Source organism: Taeniopygia guttata, chromosome Z (genome assembly GCF_048771995.1).
Source record: "Taeniopygia guttata chromosome Z, bTaeGut7.mat, whole genome shotgun sequence".
In the NCBI taxonomy this organism is placed as follows: Eukaryota; Metazoa; Chordata; class Aves; order Passeriformes; family Estrildidae; genus Taeniopygia; species Taeniopygia guttata.
Window position 1 is genome coordinate 31948270 of NC_133063.1, and position 22905 is coordinate 31971174.

General features: G+C 38.2%; 2 protein-coding genes across 3 annotated transcripts in view; one reads left to right on the plus strand and one right to left on the minus strand.

The window, feature by feature from the left end:
* Nucleotides 1-1072: 1072 nt before the first annotated feature.
* CCNH (cyclin H) lies at nucleotides 1073-11834 on the plus strand. Of its 2 annotated transcripts, XM_002186566.5 has the most exons (9): nucleotides 1073-1257; nucleotides 1335-1457; nucleotides 2618-2691; nucleotides 2960-3170; nucleotides 3467-3630; nucleotides 5349-5419; nucleotides 9271-9382; nucleotides 9896-9956; nucleotides 11648-11834. In XM_002186566.5, exons 1-9 carry the CDS (start codon nucleotides 1141-1143, stop codon nucleotides 11690-11692), a joined length of 978 nt encoding a protein of 325 aa, XP_002186602.1. In that variant the 5' UTR covers nucleotides 1073-1140; the 3' UTR covers nucleotides 11693-11834. The 2 variants fall into 2 exon arrangements, with proteins under 2 accessions (XP_002186602.1, XP_012432928.1); XM_012577474.5 differs by lacking the exons at nucleotides 9896-9956; nucleotides 11648-11834 and adding an exon at nucleotides 9522-9782 and having other exon boundaries at nucleotides 1091-1257.
* Nucleotides 11835-13136: 1302 nt separating this feature from the next.
* RASA1 (RAS p21 protein activator 1) overlaps nucleotides 13137-22905 on the minus strand; it is a 53787-nt gene continuing 44018 nt past the window's right edge. The window contains exons 19-25 of the mRNA XM_002186612.7: nucleotides 22723-22838; nucleotides 21487-21573; nucleotides 19086-19153; nucleotides 17404-17492; nucleotides 16546-16623; nucleotides 14666-14800; nucleotides 13137-14014 (exon numbers count right to left, since the gene is read on the minus strand). Coding sequence (XP_002186648.4) covers nucleotides 13931-14014; nucleotides 14666-14800; nucleotides 16546-16623; nucleotides 17404-17492; nucleotides 19086-19153; nucleotides 21487-21573; nucleotides 22723-22838 — 657 coding nt within the window. The 3' untranslated portion in view covers nucleotides 13137-13930. The remainder of the gene's footprint in view (nucleotides 14015-14665; nucleotides 14801-16545; nucleotides 16624-17403; nucleotides 17493-19085; nucleotides 19154-21486; nucleotides 21574-22722; nucleotides 22839-22905) is intronic.

The following is a 22905-nucleotide window of genomic DNA, read 5'->3' on the forward strand; positions in this document are numbered from 1 at the left end:
TTTATCCCTAGTGTTTGTAGTAAGCACTGTATGATACAAAACAAAGCATTAATCGTAGATAGGATTAATGGACAAACACCTGTGCTAAGGTTAAAAGAATTTTTCCCCACTGCTGCATAAACTCCTTTTAAAAAAACTTATGTTACTTGCTGGGTAACACTTTTAACTACAAGTCCTGTGACTGTCCACAGAAGTATGTTTTACATACTTTCCTCACATACTTCAAATACAAATATTAGATACTACACAGTAATATCTAAAATTTCTAGCTGAAACATGAAGGCTATGAAATGCTGCTTCCTTAATACTATAACTGGATTTTATATATAGTGGTTATCGGGGGAAAGCAGGAGACTACTGAAGGAACTTTAGGGAGCAGAATCACAGAATATTCTGACTTGGCAGAGACCCACTACAATCATAAAGTCCAGTTCCTGGGCCTGCACTGGACACCCCAAGAATCACACCACAGGCCTGAGAGCATTGTCCAAACACTTACTGAATCCATCAGACTTGGTGATGAGACCACTTCCCTTGGGAGTCTGTTCCAGTGCCCAATTCCCCTGCTGGTCAAAAATTTTTCCTGATATCCAACCTAAACCTCCACTGACTTAACGCTTAACGTCATGCTATTTACTCGAGTCCTATCACTGTCACCACAAAGAAAAGATCAGTGTCTGCCCCTCCTCTTCCCTCACAAGGAAGTTGTAAGCTGCAATGAGGTCTCTCCTCAGTCTCCTCTTCTCCAGGCTGAACATTTCAAGTGACCTCAGCTACTCCTCATATAGCTTCCTCTCTAGACCTTTCATCATCCTTGATACTCTATAGTAGCTTAACGTCGGTTTTACATTGCGGTGCCCAAAACTGTCCCCAGCACTCGACGTGAGGCTGCACGAGTGCAGTGTAAATTTGCAAGTATACGTGAATGAAACCGAAAAAGAAACACAAGCATGCTGCTATTCTGCAAAAGTTTACAACATACTGTTTTACCACGGCCCTTCTTTAAAAGGGAAGAGTTTGTAAAAGGAAACGGAAACATCCCTCTTCCACGAGGGAGTGTTCTAGGCCCTCCCCGCCGCGCCCCACAGGCTACGACAACTCCCGGCGTGCCGCGCGCGGGTTCGGCCATGTTGTGGGGCCATGTTCCACAGCAGCACGCAGTGCCGGCACTGGACCTTCCACAGCGAGGAGGAACTGGCGCGGCGCCGCGCTGAGGGGAACCGCCGGGCCCGAGCCAGGGCGGTGGCCAGCGGGAAGGTGCGCAGGGGCTCAGAGGTTGCGGGCGCGGGGCGGAGCGGGGCGGCGAACTCAGGCGCGGCTTTGCTTCTCCCAAGGTTCCGCAGGGCGACCCAGTGCTGCTGGAGCCGCACGAGGAGCTGGCGCTATGCAAGTACTACGAGAAGAGGCTGCTGGACTTCTGCGCCGCATTCAAGCCCTCGATGCCGCGGTCCGTTGTGGTAAGCGAGGCGAGGAGGAGCCGTAGCCTTGGCCTTCCTTATTCCTTCGCTTGCTGCCTGCTTGGCTTGTTCTTGAGAGCGCGGATATCTTTAAATCTCTTTCTCTTTTCTCTCTTTCTAGCACTACAGTCTGTGGCCGCTTTTTGTCTTTTTTATTTCGTTTTCTTACACGTAGAGCCATTTCAAAACCTGATGTTTTTCAACGTGATCTTTTGCTTGTGGCTCTTAAACTTGCTTGGGTGACTGAATTGTTTTGCTTCCCCTTAGCAAAGAGTAGAAACAAAATAGTTGTAGATGATTGGTGGTAATGTGTGATGATACAATGAAACAATCTCCCAATCGCTGAAGGGAGACGTTTCTCTAGCATTAGTGCTTCTCTGACCACAAAATAAGCTGGATCGTGTACTGGGAAAACATTACCCTACAAAGGAAAAACAAAATTACCTTGAACTTATATGTCTTGAATGCAGAAGACCGTATTTCAGAAGGGAGAAGTGGGGACATAGAGCTGAACGGAGTGAAATTGTGCCTCACTCATTAAGACATTAAGATGTATGATTTACATTGTCCTACATTAGTCCTCCCTTTTTCAAGTATGTGTGTTGAAGAGTACTGTGCTTGAGGGTGTCTTTGAAAGGTGGCAGTCACTGCCATGGCATGTGAAGCCAGACTGATGTTTGAGAGCTAGCTCCTGCAGAGTCTAATTTCGGAAAGCATCGGCTTTCATGCTGATAAACATGCTGCAAAATTTACTGATGTAAAAAACCAAATTGTTTCAATTGCTTGCAACTTTGAGGATGATTTTTTTCAGCCTTTCATTTTTAAATTTCATTTTTATAGCAGGTTATTTTCATAAAGGGACTCTTGGCTTTTAAGGCATTGTCTTCTAAAACATGTCTAAAAACAAGGAAAATTATTTTGTATTACAGTTGTAGTATAAGGTTCTTGCAGGCAAAATAAAGACTTTGAAGTACTTAATTCCTGTGTGTGTGAAATACTTAATTTCTGGCTGTATGTGTCTTAGTGCCTCAGTATATCCTGTGCGCCTGTAGCATATATCCAAAATTGCCCGTTTTGGGAGGGGAGTTTCTTTTTATATATTTATATATTCTTTTCTTAATCCATTTTTATTTTTTACCTCCCTATTTTTTTCAATTTAGGGTACAGCTTGCATGTATTTTAAACGTTTTTACCTCAATAACTCAGTGATGGAGCATCATCCTCGGATAATAATGTGAGTTATCAATACTTCTTGAGTTACTCTATCAAATGGAATATTAGAGGTATGATCTTTATATTTGTAAAGACGTAAAAAAAAACTAGGAAAGAAAATCTGAGAGCTTAAGTAGGAGTAAAGACAAAATATGGTCAGTTTCACTATCTTTTTGCTGTATTCAGAACATATTTAAAAATACACATTGTTTGGTTAGAACTTTCAGTAGGAGAATGGATGCTGCATATGTCAATTGTTTGCTTTTTTGGTTTTTTTTTCCCTCCTCAAGGCTAACATGCACATTTTTGGCCTGCAAAGTAGATGAATTTAATGTATCCAGTGCACAGTTTGTTGGTAACCTTCGAGAAAGTCCTCTTGGACAGGAAAAAGCTCTTGAACAAATACTGGAATATGAACTACTACTTATTCAGCAACTGAACTTCCATCTGATCATCCACAACCCATACAGACCATTTGAGGGATTTTTAATTGATATTAAGGTAATACTCTCTGATATGCTATATGCTCTGTATAGTAAAGTGATACAAGTCTGTCATGCATTGACTTAAACTTAATTTCCTTTTGTGCCTATGATTTTAAAAATCTAATTTCCATAGTGATAGACAAATACCTGAAAGATAGTTGTCTTACTTGTGGTCTTTAAATTATTTGGGATATTTTTGGAATAAAAACCTTTTGCTACTTTTTAGCTATATAAAATACTGTTGAATTGTGTATTCTGAGCTCATGGAGAATGACAAACAGCTGCCTTTTTTCCTAAATCATTACTTTTTAGACTCGCTATCCAGTGCTGGAAAATCCTGAAGTTTTAAGGAAAACAGCTGATGACTTCCTTAATCGAGTGGCTCTGACAGATGCGTATCTGCTCTTTACTCCCTCACAGATTGCTCTCACTGCCATATTATCTAGTGGCTCAAGAGCAGGAATTAATATGGAAAGGTAGTATTTTTTTCTTATATGTGTGATTTAAACAATCTGTTTGCTTCTTGTATAAAATTGTTTTGCTCTAGACATTCTTAATTACTAGAATTGTGTATTTACTGATTGCTAGCACTTGTCTGTTCTTTATGGTTTAGAATGGCAGTGGTACTGTTCATTTTCATAAATAGCAGTTAGTTGCTGTCTGGTTTTTATATTCCTTTAAAAGAAGTTAAAACCCTGATGACTTTCTGTTAATTAGAACAGCATAGGGTTTTCAGACTCAGTTTGAGGGTTGCACAGGGAGGAAAGTGGAAATATGGTAGAAATTGAGAGTCAACTGAAATTACACTGAACTGACAGCTAATGGGCATGCTGTAACATGCTGTGTTTGATTGCTGCAACTGTTCAGTTGCCATGGGTATGCACAAGAGCTAAGGTGTTGCTTTAAATCACTCTTTTCTTTCTGTTCTGTGAAACCCATAAGTACATCTTGCATGTCCTTACCACTGGTGTTTGCAGAGGTACTTTGATATCTTTGCTGAAATGTATAGTTGGTTTAATTCTCTTTTGGACAAATGTATGCTTTTGTTCAGATGTACAGCTGAGGTGATTGCTGCAAGAAGCTGTACCTGGCATGTTTTAGTATCACGCCTATGAGCATTTTGCATCTGGAGTCTAAAACCTGCTCTAAATCCAAAAAGTTATTCTAATCTTCCATCTGTTTTAAATGTATGTCAAATCTTTCTAGTTCTAAGATAAGGAGTGTTGGGAGTATTCTTTACAGGATTCACTGTCTTCTAAGAATTGTATAAAAACATTCAGGTGCTTACTTCTGCTTGAAATTTGATCTCATTCTTAGATCTGTGTTCTGTACTGCTTGTGCCAAAACTCAGAAAACTATGCTTGCAAAAAGAATGAAAATAATTTGTAGGTAATGTGGGATTCAAGGTGTCTGAACTTTGTTGTCATGTTTAGGAAGAATTCAAGTCTTTGCTACCTGTCTGCACCATGCAATTGTATGTACCTTGCCATTTACTGTTTGATGTGAGTTTTTGCTGCAGACATGAGAGAAGCTGATGATGCAGTTGATGGTCTGTGGACCTGTGATCAGGTGCAGTTGCAGAGGTGGTACAGAACATGTGAGAATTGGAAAACCCGTTGCTCTCATGGGGGAAGGGATGGAACTCCTTGGTTGTTGTGGGTGTGAGTGAGGAGGATTGTTCATGTCTGTTTTATCCAGGCAGTGTGCATTAGTGTTCTTAGTAAAGAGAAGTTTCATCTCGTTGGGAAGAGGAAGGAACCCGTAGGCTCATGCAAGACAGTGTTTAGTAATAGCTTTCAGCTGCCAAAAGAAGCAGGCCTGTCTTGCAAGCTCTGCTGTTGGTTAGTCTGAAAACCACTGTAGTGCTTGCTTGTCTTGTAGACGTATTGTACAATAGTATGATGTTGTCATAAAGTCATAAATGTAATTTGACTTAGCTCCATGAGGATTAGAAATACCTAATTTGACAGTGTTATTTCTACATGACTGGAGGAATATTTTTGTCACCTTCTTACAGTGACAGGTTAGCTTTTTTATCACTTTATAGCACTTAAGTAAACAAAGTGTTCTTACTTATCTAATTATAAAGCTCTAGGAGATGTTAATTATAAATAATACACTTTTACTAATCACAGATGATTGTCATAAGTTATTATGACACTTTAAAAATTTATTTTTCAACGTCTCTTTTTAGCTATTTATCAGAAAGTCTTAAGCTGAAAGAAGACAGATCAGCCTTATCCCGATTACTGGATGACATGAAATGTAAGTAAACACTGGAAAAGTATATTAAAGAATATATCAAAACAAGGAAGAACCATCTTTTTCCAAATTACAAAAGCTTTAGATAGAAAGTTTTGCTTCAAATGGTTCTCTTCACCTTAAGGCAGGCATAAGTAAGCCACAGACAGTAGAATGAACTACCCAGCATGTAGATGGAAGAGGAAAAAAGACTGAAACAAAATGAACAAATAAATTAAACAAATTAACATGAACAAAAATAAATAATCAGGCAGAGGAGCTGCGTGATGCTTTCAGAGCAGAAGTGCTAGAGTCAGGTGCTAGCAGCTGATTCAAAAGTGAGAAAACTATTAGATAACGGTATCTGTAGGACAGAACTAAATTGCTTATTAAGTCACCGTATCTTAAACATTACAGCTTCAGGCAAAGCCTGCATGTAATAACTACTACCACCAGAAGGTACGTTTTGTAAGCTAAATGACTAATGTGATACGCCAGTATTTACACTGCACATTTGTTTTGCAACTATGTTTCAGAAGATGCTTAGCTTCACTAGTGTGAGAAATATCTGTGTGTGTATATATTTTTCAAATATTAAGTATACTACCATGGTTTAGCTAAGCTAAAAGGGAGTATAGTACACTGATTATTACCTGCTTGTATTTAAATGAAAAGGTTGTGATATGAAATTCCCAGTAAGTAATCAGTTACCGAATGCATTAAGTTAATGCATGCACTTCAAATGGGAGTGGTGGCAGTAAAACTAGGCTGGCTGACATGAGCAGTGAATGCACCATACAAGTATCCAGGGTCTACAAATTCAATTTACCTTTAATTTATAATATTTAAGATGTCCTTTACTTTCTGGTCTCCTAACAAATCAGGTCTTCAGACTTGAATTGCTGAGGTAGAAGGGAATGATGGGATCACTTACTCTTCACTTCAGTTGTTGTGGATGCTAGCTTTAGCCCAAAGGCAGCTCTTCCATAAACACAAGATGGTTGGAAGGAAATTTTTCAAACAATTTGTAAATTACTTCTACAGAGTACTGGTGGTAGAGAAAAAAACCTCATAAATTTAATTTGCACTATTAGAAAGACTGGAACTGGTATTTTTTTAGGACAGCAAGTACAAGGTTGATTGCAAAAAATACCTGTGTATTTTGAAGCTTGTTAGCAGAGTAATGGGAACTCTGCCTTAAGGAAATCCAGAGTCAGTGATCCTGGAGACTTGTTTCAGTGTAGTTACAATGAGGAAAGGAAGGATGAACTGTTGGTTCAAGCCTGACTATGACATAAACAATACTCAGCCACACGGGAGACTGGATAAGCTTATATGAGTCTCAAGTGTGGTGGTTGACCCCAGCTTAAGTAAACAAAGTGGCCACCAAAGTTGCCAAGTGACCACCAAAGTCACCCTGTCACTGATCTCCTGTCATGGTTTGACACTGGTATGTTAGTGCTTTTATGAAAATGCAAGCCCCCAGATGATTGCTGTGAGATACGATTAGGAACAGAGTAGAGTAGGCTCAAGCTTAATAACAAAGGAGAAACTTTATTAAATTACTACTACTGTAAAAGGAAAAAAAAAGAAGAAAGAAAAAAACACATACTAAATTTAAAATGAAAATTTTCTAAAACATTCTTCCTCCTCCCCCCCACAATTCTAACAAACTAAAGTGAGACGCAACTTGGACTTCTAATCAGGTCTTTACTTTTCAGATAATCAGTATTCAGTTTAGAGGGAGAGAGGAGTCTTTCTTGTGTCACAGACTCTCTAAGATACACAGCTGTTACTTCATGTGGCACCACCCGGAGAAAATTTGTTATGGTGACACTCTCCTTTCCATGCACAGTGTTCTCACTACAGTGCATGGACAGACTGCTTTTAGGATTTTTTTTCAAGGATGCTTTGCTAAGAGAAAAAAAAAAAGAAAACAACTGTTCAGTTTTTCATTTTTGGGACCTCAGTCCCCCCCATTTCCCCCTGGGGCTGAGAGTCTAAGAACAGAGATCTTCTTTTTCTTATTTTTTGAAGACGGGGGTATTACCACAACTCTCTTTAACTTTTTTCTGTTCACTCTGCTCTTGTCTTTTTCTTATTTGTTAAGGCAGGTCTCATGGCTCACTGTGTATCTTCTTAAAATAGTTTTTCTTTTAGAGGAGAAATTGGTTCAGTCTGTGGTTAACAAGAAATAGTTCAGCTGAAAGCTACTTTATAATTTTTTCTCCTTTCTTTTCTTAACACTTCAGGTTTTAGGCTGTCTTTTTTTTTTTCCTCTTTCAAACTGAGGATGAGTTATATTTCATAAAGCTTTCATTTTTCAAGAGACTAAAAGTCTCAAATTCTCTAGATGCCAGACTCTACTTAAACCTCCAACTCCCACACTAAAGACCTTACCCCCCCTTTCCTCCTCTATGAGAGTACTACCAGCACTGTCACTATCTTTTTCTCTCTCTCTCCAGGGAGACTCTAAAGAGAAAACACAAACATCCCAATTTTTCTCCACCCTTGCATCTGCAGGGAGCTGGAGCTAGTTTTGTCTACTAACTCTTCAGCCTACTTTAACTTCCCCTCCCCCACCCAGCCACGGGCTGGGCAGGGGAGAATCTATACTCTCTAATAACTAAAACTAAAAAGAACTAGTTCTCCTGAAAGTCCTACTTTTAACCCTTCTGTGTTCTCAGAAGTGTATGTAGCCTTTAATTAATCAGCCTAAGTGTCAATGTCTAACCTTAACCACTTATTAGTTTAACTCTCTTCCTTCTGAAAAATCTTTTTTCTGTGTCAAACCACAACACCTTCCTAGCTGGGCAAGGGAGAGAAAAGAAAATCACAAGTTCACGGGCTAAGGTGAGAGCAGGGAGAGGTCACTCACCAGTCACTGTCATGGCAAAACAGACACAACTGGGGGCAATTAATTAATCACCAAGCAAATCAGAGTAGGGTAATGAGAAGTGAAAACCAAATCTTAAAAAGTCCTTTCCCCCATCCCTCCCTTCTTCCTGGATTGTTTCACTCCTGGATTCTCTCCCTCCAGTGCAGGGGGACTGTAGTCAGCTTACCATATGTTTCTGTTGCTCCTTCCCCCTCACATTCTTCCCTCACTGCAGTGTAAAGTCTCTCCCATAGAGACAATCTTCTACAAATTTTTACAACATGTGTCCTCATGCTACAGTTCTTCAGTAACTGCTCTAATGTGGGTCCATTACATGGGATGTAGCCCTTCAGGAATAGGCTGCTTCAGTGCCGGTCTCTGATGGAGTCACAAATCTTGCCAGCAAACCTTCTGTAGCGTAGGTTTTTCTTCTGTATATGATATGGTACATAGCATGGTATTCCCAAGAGGTCACACCCTCCTTTGGGCACAGCTATCTGCTCCAAAGTCGCCTCCTCTACAGGCTGCAGGTGCATCTGCATACTCCATACTCCTGTTGACTTCCATACAGCTGCTTCCCCATGGTCTGCACCAGGAGCTGCAGGGGAATCTGTTCAAGTGCCTGGAGCACTTCCTTCCTAATGTTTATCCCTGACCCTGGTAGATGAAGGGTGTAGATGTCCTTATATATTCTCATCCTTCTTTTCAGCAGCCATTAGTGTTGCACCGGCATTGGGATTTTGTCCTTTGAATCTGTTATCACAGATGTACATTGACTGTCACTTAATACATTTGGCCTTGGGCAGTGAAGATACACCTTGAAGCCATCTGGCATTACCTCTGTTGTGCATGGGGGTAGCCCCTAGCAGCGTCTCACAGAAGCCACCCCTATAGGCCCCCCAGTACCCCCCACTACCAACATCTTGCCATGCAGACCCAACACAAGGGCAGAGCAGAAATTATCTGTGTGCTTACAGCTGTGTTGTTGCCATTTTAGGCATGAAAAATCTCATAAAAAAATATGAACTGCCAAGGCCTGAAGAGGTTGCTGCTCTAAAACAGAAGTTAGAGAAGTGTCACAGCTTGGACCTCTCATTTAATACAAACCTGTAAGTATATCTTGCATGTGGTAAACTTTGGCCTTTTTTATTGGCATAGGAACATTAATATTTTCTTACCTGTATGAGTGATGGAAAATGAAAAGCCTTAAATGTTCACACAGTTTTTGCCTGCTTGCTATATCTACAGGAAACTGAGATCAAAGACTCAAAGAAGTGCTCTCACTAATATATAAACAGGTTCTTTTATGCTGATCTGCAAGCAAGCTGATTAGTTTGTGAAACTGGAATACTGGGTGGATTCTAAGGTGTGACCACTTGATGTTGTATGTGATGAGAACTTGAAAATCAGGTGATTAAAACAAGAATTTTGTAAGGGCTTAATGTTTTCTTAAGAATTGTGTGGATGGCATAGGACTGCACCCTGAACTTCCAGCAAGCTGCATGCTGAGGCTTTGGTAGTTTTTTTATGGAATAGGTATGTCCATAATGTAATCCTGGGGTCAAATAAAGAGAGTCTTAAGTTATAAAAATACCTAAGCTTTTCATTTTTCTTCGCATTAGGAAGAAGAGGAAAGGCTATGAAAATGATGAATATGTCACAAAGAAATGTAAAATGGATGAGGTTAGTAAACCTATTGTACAAGTTTTTCCTGGTTTTTTTCACTCTTAATGCCAAGACAAAAATGACACAGCTACCAAGATAAATTTATGCATCTGTAATATAAGTTTGCTTGTTGCTCACAAGTAAAACTGACTGAACCTTTTTCAACTTTTTTTTTCACTTTAAATGAGCCAGATTTCATACCTGACTGCACTTGGAAATGCAGTCAAGAGTGTTCTTGAACACTCCTGTATTTGTGGAAAGGGGAATGAACATGCAGACCATCCTCCTGTTGTTTCTTGTGCTTTGAAAGTTTTTATTTACTTTATTTGGTTTCTTGCTCAAAGTAGTGTAGAGTGTTGGACTAAATTTATGTCAGACAATTTGTTAACAAGGCTGCGTGAATTACAGATGGGTTGCTAATACTTTGCGTTTTAAGACCAAGTATAAATAAGGTGGAGATAACACTGCATTTGTTGAGTCACCCTCATCGGTTTAAGGCTGTCCTTCACATCTGAGATGAACACCATCCAGAGCTTTTGTCTGGACAATAGAAAGGAAATTGGAGAGAGTCCATGCTGGCAGAGGTGTAGAACGTTTTAACTGGACTCATTTTGATACTAAATAGTCTAAGACACACTAAGTGTAGCATTTAGAACAATATGCTACCATCTAAAGAGGGTCACCTATCAAAATCTGAAGATAAAAGTCAAGATTTGTGTCTTGCTGTTAGACATAATCATAGTAGGTTGATGCTATATTAGATTCTAAAACATTATTTCAACAAGATTATAATAAAATTGGTATTGAAAGTATAGTTAACAAAATGTGGGACCCTGAACTTTTTATAATTTTATTGCTCCAAAAAGTTTTCATTCCAAATGCGTCTTCAAAAGTATACTAAAACTGGCAACTCCATAAAACAGGCACTTGGAAAACTTTTCACTTTATGACAGAATGACTTAGAACTAACAGGTCCACATGAGCTTTGGAGGTTTCACTTGTTCCCTGTCCCAGTTTAATTTGTATTAGTTATTCTGCAATGGTCTGAGGCAGCTTTGATTTTGGAGCTTCTTTTTAATTAATATCTGTAATTATTTTCCAAAGGAGTAACCTGATAGGATATTCACATAGCCTACAGCACTTCATGATCAACTTTTGTGCAGTTCCAAAGGTCATGAAACTCATGATTTTTCATTGCTAATGTATCTGAGTTGGGTTTCTACTTGTGTAATTTCACTTCTGAGTAATAACCACATGATAGAGCAGATCTCAGCTGGCCAGGACATTAAGGAGAAAGTGTACTTAAGTTTTGAAAGCTTAAAAGAGTGTGCAGACTGTTCATACCCTATTAATGGCTTTATTAATCCTGTGGTTAGCTGATACTAGACTGTAGTCTATAAAGCCATGAAAAGCATAAGACATATAGTAGAATGTGCAGTATGAGCTATTTTGGAAATCTCTACATAGTTATTCAATATAAAGCTCATGCTTCATCTCAGGTGCTGAAAGGGGCTGCAAACATGACTCTGGGTCCATGACTGTAAGCATAGGTATGGATAACAGCTTTATGGTTAAAGCCCTGACTTGCCCCAAGTTAAAATACTTTTTTAGTCTTCTATTCATGGAATTTCTCTGTAAGTTCCTAAATCCATACCATAAGGAGCAAATCACCACACACAGATGTCGCTGTGTTTTTTTCCTTCTGTTAGGAAGAGTGGACTGATGATGATCTTATGGATTCAGCATTACTTTGAAGGAAGATGGACTCCTACCACTGCAGGAAGTACTCTCTGATGTCAGGTGTGACTGTCTGCCACAGGTTCCTTATTCTGTGTCTTAAGGTCTTTGTGCTTTTATTTTTTTACCTTGGCAGTAAAGCTTTCTACTTTCCTAAAAGAGTAAGTTGTGGTTTCATTAAACCCTCATCCATTAGAAGGATTTGTTTCAAGAAATCTGGCCCTTGTTTTTGGTTCAGAAACAGTTTGATGTGGCTGCAGTGTAGTGTTATGAGCACCAGCTGATTTATTCCCTTTTCATACACGCAGTTAGAGTTTACAAGTACACACACTCTTACATGCACCTTTGGGTGTTGCCTAGTTTCATTATCTTTGCTGAATTTTGTGTGCAACAGCTAAAATCGGTAGCCAGCTCTGTCTTCCACTTTGTATTTTTACCATGTATTGCCTGTACCAAAGCAACCAAACCCACAAAATAATTCCTTTTACACACTCTGTTAAAGATCTAAGTAGGAGACACTGAAAGGTTAATTACTTAATCCTCTGAGATGCAGTTTAACATAGACTTGACATGGTTATGGGACAATCTAAGAAAAGACTTCTCTTGTAACAAGGTGTTACAAACACATATATTGTCACTATGGAGGAGCATCACATGTGTCTGCCCAGTGCCATACATGTGATGTTTGGGAGCTTTCACCTTCAAAAAGCTGTTCCAGCTGGAGACCAGGGCAACACAGCAAGAGCCACTTAATATTACAGCAAAGGTGCAAAAGCAAAGTCTCTGATTTTATGTGACAGTGATTTGGCAGTTCTGATAGACAGGAAAAACACTCTAGGTGTTGTAAAGGTTTACAACAGTGTTTGTATGATAAAATTATTTAAGTGGTTATCTCATTAATCTTGTCAGTGTATCCTTTTATTCCCTATTATATCACTGCCTAGAATGTAACACACAGTGATGATGAAATACCCTTCAAATCAATAGCACATTTTACTTCTCAATTTTTTTAACAGTTTATGGCAGTGCAAGTGGGCAGGAACACTTTCTACTAGACAAGGGTTGGACCAAGCCTCATCCATTGTCACCTTCAAAACTTCCTGGGACTGGGGCATCTCTGGCTTCTCTGGTTCTCTGCCAGTGCCTCACCCCACTCACAGGGAAGAATTTCTTTTTATTAAATCTCAACCTATGCAAGGAGCTTTAACATCTACTTTCTCACACAGATATACAAATTAAGGCATAGGGACAAGGTAATGCTGTCTGAGGACTCACGCTCAAGAAGACACATTGTAAACACTGCAAAGTATGCCACCAGTGCAGACACTAAAAAATTTCCAGAGCAGCCACTCAGCCAGTTTCCACAGAGTTATAAATATGCAGCTTGATTTATTTTAAAAACTTTTCACTTATAAAAATATTTATGCTATACTTACAGTACAAAAAAGACCAAACAATACCTATTTTATAAAATGGTTTAATGAATGCATGCATGTCTGATATAATGACCAATAAATTTACTAATTTTAAATTATTTACTGTTGTAAACGTTTTACAAAAGCATTGTGATTTATCTGGATATACAGTTCTTGATGGAAGAACTATTCAGACTGAATCAGTGGCACATCAAAAAAATAAAGCTGACATGACCCATTCTCCATATTCTCTTTCAATGTCATTCCAGCAAGAGAAACAGCATGGTATAAAACGCGTACAGTAAAGGTTGTTCCTACCATAACATCAAATTCTGGAAACTGTAAATATAAAAGTGGTTGAAACAGTCAAAAGTCACAATTATTGTAACCAGTCAGAAATTACAGTAAGAAATGTTATCCAGTTAGTTACAGGTGGTTGTCAGAACACCACCTTTCATCTCATGACAGTTGACAATTCTTTTGCAATCAGACAGCAAAAACTTTGGCAATCAGAGGTGCTGAAAATTTCCAAGTCCTAGACACAGTCACAGCATTTTCTCTTCGGAAGGTGAACTGTACACCAAGGCTCAGAGGTTGTGAAATTTCATTGTTTCCAAGTGGAAAAAAAAAAAAGTGCAAATGTCCTGCACAGATAGCTTAACAAAAGCTGCTGGTGCAATCATTCACCAACAGGATCTTTGTTTTCTTTTTGCATAGTTCACACATCACTGGGAATGTGACAGGGTGTGCTATTTTTGGCAAGAGCAAGAAAGAAGTGATACTGGTGAGAGTTGCCATGTTGGGCATGCTGGATCCATGCAGAATTCAGGTAGAGAGCTGCTACCTGATGTTGTTAGATACCGAATACTGATTTTGTTTTTGTTGTAGCAGTTCAGTAATGGCCAAAAGCTTCTTAAGAACATGCTGTAAAAGAGAGTGAATCAGTAAAAATACATATTAGCTACTGGAGACAGAAAAGGCTTTCCTGAGCAGCAATTTCAGCATCAGCCTATCAGACCTGCAACTTGAAGTTTGAATATATTACTAAAAAGAGAAAATGTCTGATTTCCTAGCCAATAAGGGTAATCTTAAAACGATGTTATGGTCTTTACCTGTCTTCCCATGGATCTTCTTGCTTCTTTGTGGTTAACAGGAAGGCAGAGGAAGTGTACACCTAACACACTGTTAAAATTTGCTGGCAGTTTTCCAAGCATACAAGTGTACTGGCAAACCAGTAAGCAGAAACGAGATATTAATAAAAAGCTAAAGAAAGTGAATTTGGTTCTCAACCGAATAAAAATCCAGATCTGAAAACTAAGACTTAGAGAGTCTGTCAGGAGACAATAATTTACTGGGTTTAAGGCTTCCTCTAGAAACTTAAAAAAGCACCCAAATCTAGTTGGTTTTGTTGCATGGGGGAACAAAACTATGGATTAAGTATTTCCTTCACAGCTAATAACCCCCTGGTGAAATACAGTATCAGTCATACTGCTACAGAAATACCACAAAAGAAACCCAGTATTGAGGAGTAATTCAGGACACAGCACCCTGTACCTGTGATTTCTTTTAACTCACCTGCATCACTCCTCGCTCGTTGCTGAGCGTCCGAAGCTCATCCGAGTGTGCCACACAGATCTCATGCAAAGCTGCCAGATCACGGGAGAGGTCAGTTCGAGAGTGCTCTGCCGTGTCTGGAAGCTCAGGAACATTCTCCAACAAAGAAGAAGACAGCAGATTTAGGGTGCCAAGACCAACTTCGGTCTTACTAAACTTCCAGTCCACCTTTCTATTATTAATGATCTAATTTTCTCCTCTTCATAGGCAAGTGTTTTGTGAGTATACTGCAATTTGTAGTGCTAGAAGGATTCTTACTACAAGATCTGGTACCTTTCAGCTGACCAGAAACCTACAGCATTTCAAGACTCAAACCCTCTTAAATGAAAGGGAAATCCATCCATTAGGAACTTTTTTTATCTAAATGAGATAAAATAACAAATTCAGCAAAATCTGCTGTTACCTATCATGTAACTCATTAAACTGATGATAAACCAGTAATGCTGCAATTAAAACAGCAGAATAATCCAACAGGTGTTTTCAAACCAACAGTTATCAGAGACCTCATGTAAAATCTATCATTTAAACAAAACTGATGTAACATAATATGCAGAAGTTGCAATTTAATCAGAAAAGGATGACATCTGGAACCTACTCAAATGCCACACTTTCCAAGTATTCTGAGATGTTTTTTAGGACACTTCTAAAGGATTAATCCAGGATGCCTAGCATGGTTTTTTTCATCTCACTTTTTAAAATAATTTATTGCATTTTAAATGGATCTATATGAAACATGATGACCTAATTCCTGTTACAGCAGTCACACACACACACACACAAAATAGTCAAGCTTTATAAGGACACAGTGACAGCATTTCACTTTCAAACTACAGTATGTAGAATGCACACAGTGAAGCTTTTGCCAGTGCTAACTGAAATTCAAACTAATATCTCTGAATGAAAAATTACTTTAAATCTCTGGTCGAAACCATGTGACAAGTTATACATAAAAACTTCTGATTTAAATACATGTTTGTGAAAGGTTTGTATTTTGCCCTATATTTGTAATCTTATAGCTATAGAACCTATTTCAATTTCTCACATTTACAGAGATACTAATTTAATAAAGATGTTGCTATCGCGCTGGCGTGGTAGTGTGGAGAAAGGATTTAGAAAGGCCTTGGGGAGTTGGAAGCTGAGGAAAAGATACATTTAGGTATGAGGGAAAGATACATTTATGTATGCCCCATTGTTTCGGGAAAGCTTCGCTTCAGCACCTTTCTGTAAGCCCCCTTCTCCCCACCCCTGAGCAGTTCCCATTGGACCTGACCCCTGGGGTGGTTCTGATGAGCCCATGCTGAACACTGTCTTTATTGTTTAGACCTTATCTCTTAATTTTGCTGTATAAAACTGTATCTGGGCTATAGCCCAGCGTCTTTTGTCCCTGCAACTGTTCAGGCAATACAATCTTTCTGGACTGCACACAATTGACCTCTCTTTGTCTCTTTATCTCGACTCCTTGTGGTGACCGAGGCGCACCGCCGCTCGGACCGTGCAAACCCAGCCGCTGCCTGGTAAGCCCAGTGCAGCGGGACCGCGGCAAACCCCGGTCCCCTGAGGGGACAGCTAGCCGGAGGGGTCCCGGGGGGCCGGGGAGGGACGGGGGACAGCCGCAAGTGACCCCCGAAAGCCCCATAAAGTCTTAAGAAGATACTTGATGGTTTTAATTCCGTATGAGAGACCAGCAATTTTAAAATAAGTATTAAAAAAAGTACTCAGATAAAAGCATTCAAAATTATGTGGCAGCTGATGCCCTGCTGAGCTACTTAGTAAGAGGTGTAAAACATTTTAATTTACAATTTTGCTATGTAACTTCAGCAAATACTTTTTTAACCACTTACCCCAAGCTCATCCAAGAACATGATCATGCGATGTTTGTTGCTCTTGATGAATGGATTTACCCCTTCCATATATGGCTCCTAGTAATTTTAAAAAGTATTAATTAACAAATCAATGCTAAGATAATTGTCACATCTGAGGTGAACACAGTGCAGTCAGGCAAATGACACTGCAAAACAAGTATGTAAATGGGAATAATACTATCTTTTTTACAAGTGTATTTCTAATGTCTGGTCTGCAGCCAGTCAAAAGACTAAAGAATCTGATTTTCCAGTATTCAGAAGACAGACAACCTGTGATTCAGAATTTTTCTTACATATGCATACAAATGCATCAAGGTGAGTGTTTCTAAATATCTGCTTGCAGAGAACAGATACTCTCTGTTCAGAGGTATCATCAGGAACAAATTCCTTCTTTCCTGTTTTGTCATTAACTCTTACATTCCAAGTTCTGTGCTTCAGAGAAACAACCTTCTTACACCAGCCTGAAGTCATGTTAATTATGCTTAAGTCAACAGATGTATTTTTAGCCTGGAAATTGAGACCAGTCACTGCTGGCATTCTTGTAGTGTTTTAATAGAAACTTTATTGAAAGCTTGGGCTTATTAGTGCAATAGGTACACTTGACTTACCTCTTTCATTGTGTCTAGCAGCATGATAATATAAACAGGAGAGCTTTGAATGCTCTACCACAGAAAACATCAATCTAACAAGTGATATATGCAGGGTAAAAGAGAAAGTCATAGGTTCTGCATGAGAAAATAGCAACAAAGTTTTTGCATGCATTGAACAGGATCATATGAAAGGTGTACTGGAAGCACAGTTCTCTGTAGGTTGTTCTCTATGTAAAATTATATTCACCTTGGCTCCAAATTCAACCAGATTTGCTAAATTCTGCACAGACTTGGCGACCAGCGTCAGTGTTCTTGCAGCAGTGGGGGAAGGAGAATCTGGCAGGAATGCAAAGTAGAGAGTCAGTGGCCATTACATTTAAATTAACAGCAGTCACATTAAAATAAAGTCTTTTCCCATTCGTATTTTACTGATTTTTTTAAATACAAAACAACTGCATGTGAAAGAAGTCACTTGGTAAAGTTAAATACATTGCTTTTCTTAATCTGATCATCTTATTTTCTGTAAAAGTAGCACACAGAACAATAAGGCAAAATAAATGTTACTAAGAGTTAGTGAAACGACAACCATTTGCTCAAAACTTGAGGAGTTTTGTTGAAAAGAAGATTACTTGTTAAAACCTTTGAAATTAAAAAAAAAAAAGGAAGTTTACATTTTCCTTATCTGCTTATACTCACATAAGTGGGCACTGACAAGTTATTTAAGTTACTGGCAGCAGGAAAACAAAGTGAATGTTACATGCAATCATAGCCTGTATTTCCATGAAACTCCAGTCTGTAATGACTGTGACTATAAACATATCACATTAACCACTGAAGTCAGTTAGAACTTCCTTTTCCAACAAGTGATGTTGGAAAAGGAAAATTAGTTTTCTCTCCAGTTAAGGTAAATGGCCTGGTTGGAAACATTCCACTGACAGGGTTTTAGGGTTATATAGTCTGTAAGTTGCCCTTAGTAGTAGTCAAGAATGGTACCCTACTAGAGGGAGGTAACTCAGCAGGATTGTAATGGTCAAGCTCAAAAGGCATTACTCAAATTTTTAAGTAGTTCTTCACAGCTGCGGTCACTTGCAAACTGCCCAAAGATAATAAAATGCCAAAGAAATAATCACTTGTTCCAGGCCATGTTTCTCAAATGCTTTCTCCAAAGCATGTACAGAAATGATTATGGTGTGAGAGAAAGGAGCTTCGTTTGACAGAGTTCTTCTCATTTAGTAGTTTAAAGACTGATGATAGAAAAACAAGCCACATTGTCTTAAAAACTGTCTTAGAATAAAGAAAAAAGCTCTTTTGAACAAGATTTTTTTTTTTTCCCCAGTATTTCCTATTTTTCAGCCTTTCTGAAGACCATCCCTCTTCTCATCTTTAAGATACTATAGCTAAGATCAACTGTATTTAATGAGTCAAAACATCACTCTAATGGCTGGAAGCCATCTAAGCAGGACATTCAAACAAATTGTTCAAAAAAAAATTTCTAGGTGCACAAATGCATTCTAAGCTCTGTAGACACACAAACCAACTTTATATATCTTGTACATTTCAGAGATACCACTGCATTCAGCTATTAACTCTGGCATTGCACTGTATTGAAAGTGACATCTGAAATTCCTGTAATTACATTTCTCACAGTGCTAAAATATATTAAACAATGCTAGACTTGACTCAAAATTTTATTACTAAATATCACAATGGATGTTTTTTTGGACTTTAAAATTATATTGGGGATATCCACAATCAAGCCTTTGAGGGTGAAAAGCATATGCCCTAAGAAGAAGTTAGCCAAATGACATGGATAAGTTGACTTGAAATATAGCACTCAAAAAAACTTCCTATTTTGCTACATTAGGTACTATAGTGATTTCATGTCTCCTGCTGCATAAAGTATAGATTTGATCTGAAGCACATAGTCACCTGAGATGATATTAAACATCCTTGGGTTCAGGATAGCAGGACAAATCAGTCGAAGAAAAACAAAGCCACTGAAATGAAATAAAATTGTATTTTGTTCAAAACCATTAGAAAGTGAAAGTAAAATTGTGTAGTCTTTCAGGAATAAAGTTAGTGCGGGATTTTGTTGGGACAAACACCAAGAAACTAGACTGTGCTGTGTAAAAATATAAATCAAGATCATCATGCTATGATTCTATCAACTGCAATGAAATCTGAAAGAAGAGGCACACTGATTTCCCAATAAAGGTGAATGGACTGTTGAAAACACGTAGGAAGAAATTAATTGCCAAGTAATAACGAAGCAAATCCCAGACCATGCTTGCCTCAAAAAGGAGCCACCCTTGGTTGCTGACCTCCCAAAAATTCTCCACTGTCTGTTACTGCAAGATACCCATCTCACAGCCAGCCGCTTTCCCAAGCCACTGTAAGCCGGAGCAAAGATCTGTCTTAGCAGAACACACCCTTAGGTCAGCTTCAGCTGATCCATTATCCTGATGATGGTACACTTCAGTAGAAAAATGAGGGACCATGAAAGAATTGCTGCCATTTTAAAAGCTGGGGAAAAAGAGTGCTCTGTTTTAACTGCATAACTAGGAATTCATTCAACAGGAACCCAGAATAGGCTTTAGCAACATGAGAAAAATCTATTTTCCTGTTAATAAAGTCATCACTCAGGTTAACCTCAGCTCCAGCTAATTGCTGTATAATGAACTGACATACCAACTAATTAAATCAATCTAAAACATCTGTAATTTTGTCCTTGGACACCACCAGCAGGCTGGATTTCACCACAGCAATACCAGAGCCTAACTCGTAATGAAAGGAGGAAGGTAATGTTGCCTGTTGTAAAGGACACAGTTAGGGAAATCTCCGTATTTCTTTAAAGTGAAAAATAGTAGTGAGGTTGATGCAACTTCTGTTAAGTCCAAGATATCTAATATGTTCTGTTATAGATTTATCTTATCTCTAAATTCTCACTTGTGAAACTTGTGTTTCACAAGTTATGGGCTGGTAAGAAAACAGTTCTTGGCCAGAGGTTAAGCTAAAATATGTGGTGAGAATTCAAAGCTACAAGTCAGTAATTAATTTTGAAGTCTTGTCACATACATCAGTCACTCTTTTAAAAGTGCCCAAATTTGAAGGCCAACAAGGTACACATCTAGCAGAGACCCTGCTGATAGGGAAGAGCTGATATTCCTTACCTTTGTCAAACTGCCTAAATTAGGAATGAGCACACATCTATATGGGAGTTTTAAACCAGAGAGAAATAGTAGCACATTATGACTGATACTATATAGAACATACTCAGATACCAAAAACCATCCATCTGGCTCTGAATATTGAATTATTCTAAAACCAAAAATAGCACAATGGAAGGTAATAAACATCACTGAAGGCTGTGAAACTGCACTCCAAAGAGAAATCTCTAGTATCCGCTTGTGAAAATGGAACGCCACAAAAGCAAGTGATAAAATATTTTTAGCATCCCAGTGGAGACCACTGGGAAAACTCTGAAAGTGAACTGTGTGTTCACTAAGGGAAGCCACATGGTCCTTTTTGGAGCTGAGGATGAACAGTCAGAGATACAGAATTCACTACTGACCTTTACAGCCTTCCAGCAGCTTAACCCCTCAGAATAAAACGAGCTCTCCAGTAAGAGCAGTCTCCATTTGAAGGCAATGCCGCTTCATAGTATGAAACACATAAGGCTTCTGGTGTCAAAATGATAAATACAAGCCAAAGACATATACTCTGAAAGATCCCTCCATGGGAGATTAACCTCTGCTAACAATACAGGAGATTAACCTCTGCTAACAATACAACTGCGTGGCACCACAAAAAGGAAAGCTGAGGCTCTGATACCCTTAAAATCCCTGCCACGTTTAGAAGAAGTGTCAAGACCACAGCTTTGTCAAAGGTTTTTGTTTGACCTGCGCTGGCAATGAACAGAGTTAGAGTTAGTTTTGTATTGTGCTAGTTTAATAATGCAGATTGGAGTTTTGATGGCTGGTTCAGGAGAACCAAGTTCTGTAACCTCCAGCAGCATTTTCAGAGGAGCTCTAGAATATTTCAACATGATTGGCCTGTAGTTCTGTAAATTCAAAGTTAAAACTAGGTATACTGACCTCTATACTACATAATTTTATTCTGGCAAGGCTCTAAGAACAAGACTAAGAATCCAGCAAGCTCAGTCTTTAACTGGGACATTGTGCTTCATCATCATAAATATCTTAAACATTGCAGTAACCTGTGTAAGTTCATACAGTTTTGTCACTGAAGAAACATAGATAAGGACACTGAAGTATGTTTCCAACAATACTTGAAAGAAATATTTCCAGAATAAGGTTGACAAGTAACTTACCTAACAACCCTGGTTCTCATGGTAGTATTAGCTGGCCATTTGTTTTGAACAGACTTCTGTAGGCACCCATAAATATACCTCAGTGTCCTGCAGAAACAGTAGCCAATTACTCATTCTATTAAACTTACAGAATCAAAAAAGCTGGTCAGACCAACCTCCTGCTTGATGCAGAACTATTATCAACTTTATATTAATGCTGAGACAAATCTTTAAATTATAACTTAACTATATAATATATAATTAAATTGTTAAAGCTAACAAATTTATAATAATTCTATTTTAAAAGTTTTAAAAAGTAAATTTATAAATAACAAGAAAAAACTATTCTGTACAATTCTTTGATCATTTGGATGTGCATTCAATGTTTTGTAACTGTTGAAGTAGTATTCCCTTTTTGAAAAAAAAGACCACTTTGATGGTTGATTTTTCTTTTCATTTCTCTTAACTAAACAAAAGCTATTCTTTCCATATATGACACACATGAAAAAATACAAGAAAGTTAAGCACCACAGCAATAGTTCCCTCCCATTAAAAGAAAAATAAAAGAACCTTTGTGGTGTATTTCACAAAATGTTGGTCACTGCATCATAAACTTAAAAGGACAGCAATTTTCAATGCTGACCTTGCCAGCACTAACACAAAAGAAAATTCCATGCTACTCCCATGACTCAAAATTGAGGGTTTCATATACTTCAAAAGATAATGACGCTATGAAAGGAAACTCTGTACTATCCACTTTTTATTAATTATTCAAATCTGAGGTAAGAAAACAAGTTACTTTATGAATTAAAAGAAGTGGGGAAAAAAATGTCTGCACTTCCCTAGCAGACCAAAATAGGCATAGAATGGTATCACTATTACTTCCTACCTGTATTTTTAATATGCTGTTAATAATTCCATCTTTCTCAGAGAAGAAAGAGTGACAAATACATGTAATTGTCTGCTAGCTACCACTGTCTTCTACCTTTTTGTAAAAGATTAATTATTTTATTATTATTTTGTCCCTGATCTCTTGAGTCTAGTAGCTTCTCTTTTAGAAGAAAACCAAATGTGCCAGCCAGAGGCTTTTGTAAAACACTAATAATTACCAGAAGTGTTATTTTCCCCCGTCTATTTTTTCTGTGTCTATACAGCAATACTAAGATAAATCAGTAAGAACATAATTTTAATGTATAATGTTATTCATGGAAACACAAATTTTCAAATATAAATCTGAAGAGAAAAGTGCAAACTTACGGGGGCAGTATCTCTGCAGCCATGAATATCTTCTCCACCAATTCTGAAAGTATACTAAGTAGATGTGCCAAATTAGTGTTTACGTCTTCATTTTTTTCTAACTTTGAGGGATTTAACTAAATAAAAGGGAAAAAAAATATGTTTATTCTTGTATCTAGAACTATATATGTGTATTGTTTCTGA

Bases quoted from the DNA above. Each gene is read 5' to 3' on its own strand.
- CCNH (XM_002186566.5), top strand. From the start codon at position 1,141: ATGTTCCACAGCAGCACGCAGTGCCGGCACTGGACCTTCCACAGCGAG. The intron at 1,258-1,334 runs GTGCGCAGGGGC...GCTTCTCCCAAG, and splicing joins GGGCGGTGGCCAGCGGGAAG to GTTCCGCAGGGCGACCCAGT. The intron at 5,420-9,270 runs GTAAGTAAACAC...TTGCCATTTTAG, and splicing joins ATTACTGGATGACATGAAAT to GCATGAAAAATCTCATAAAA.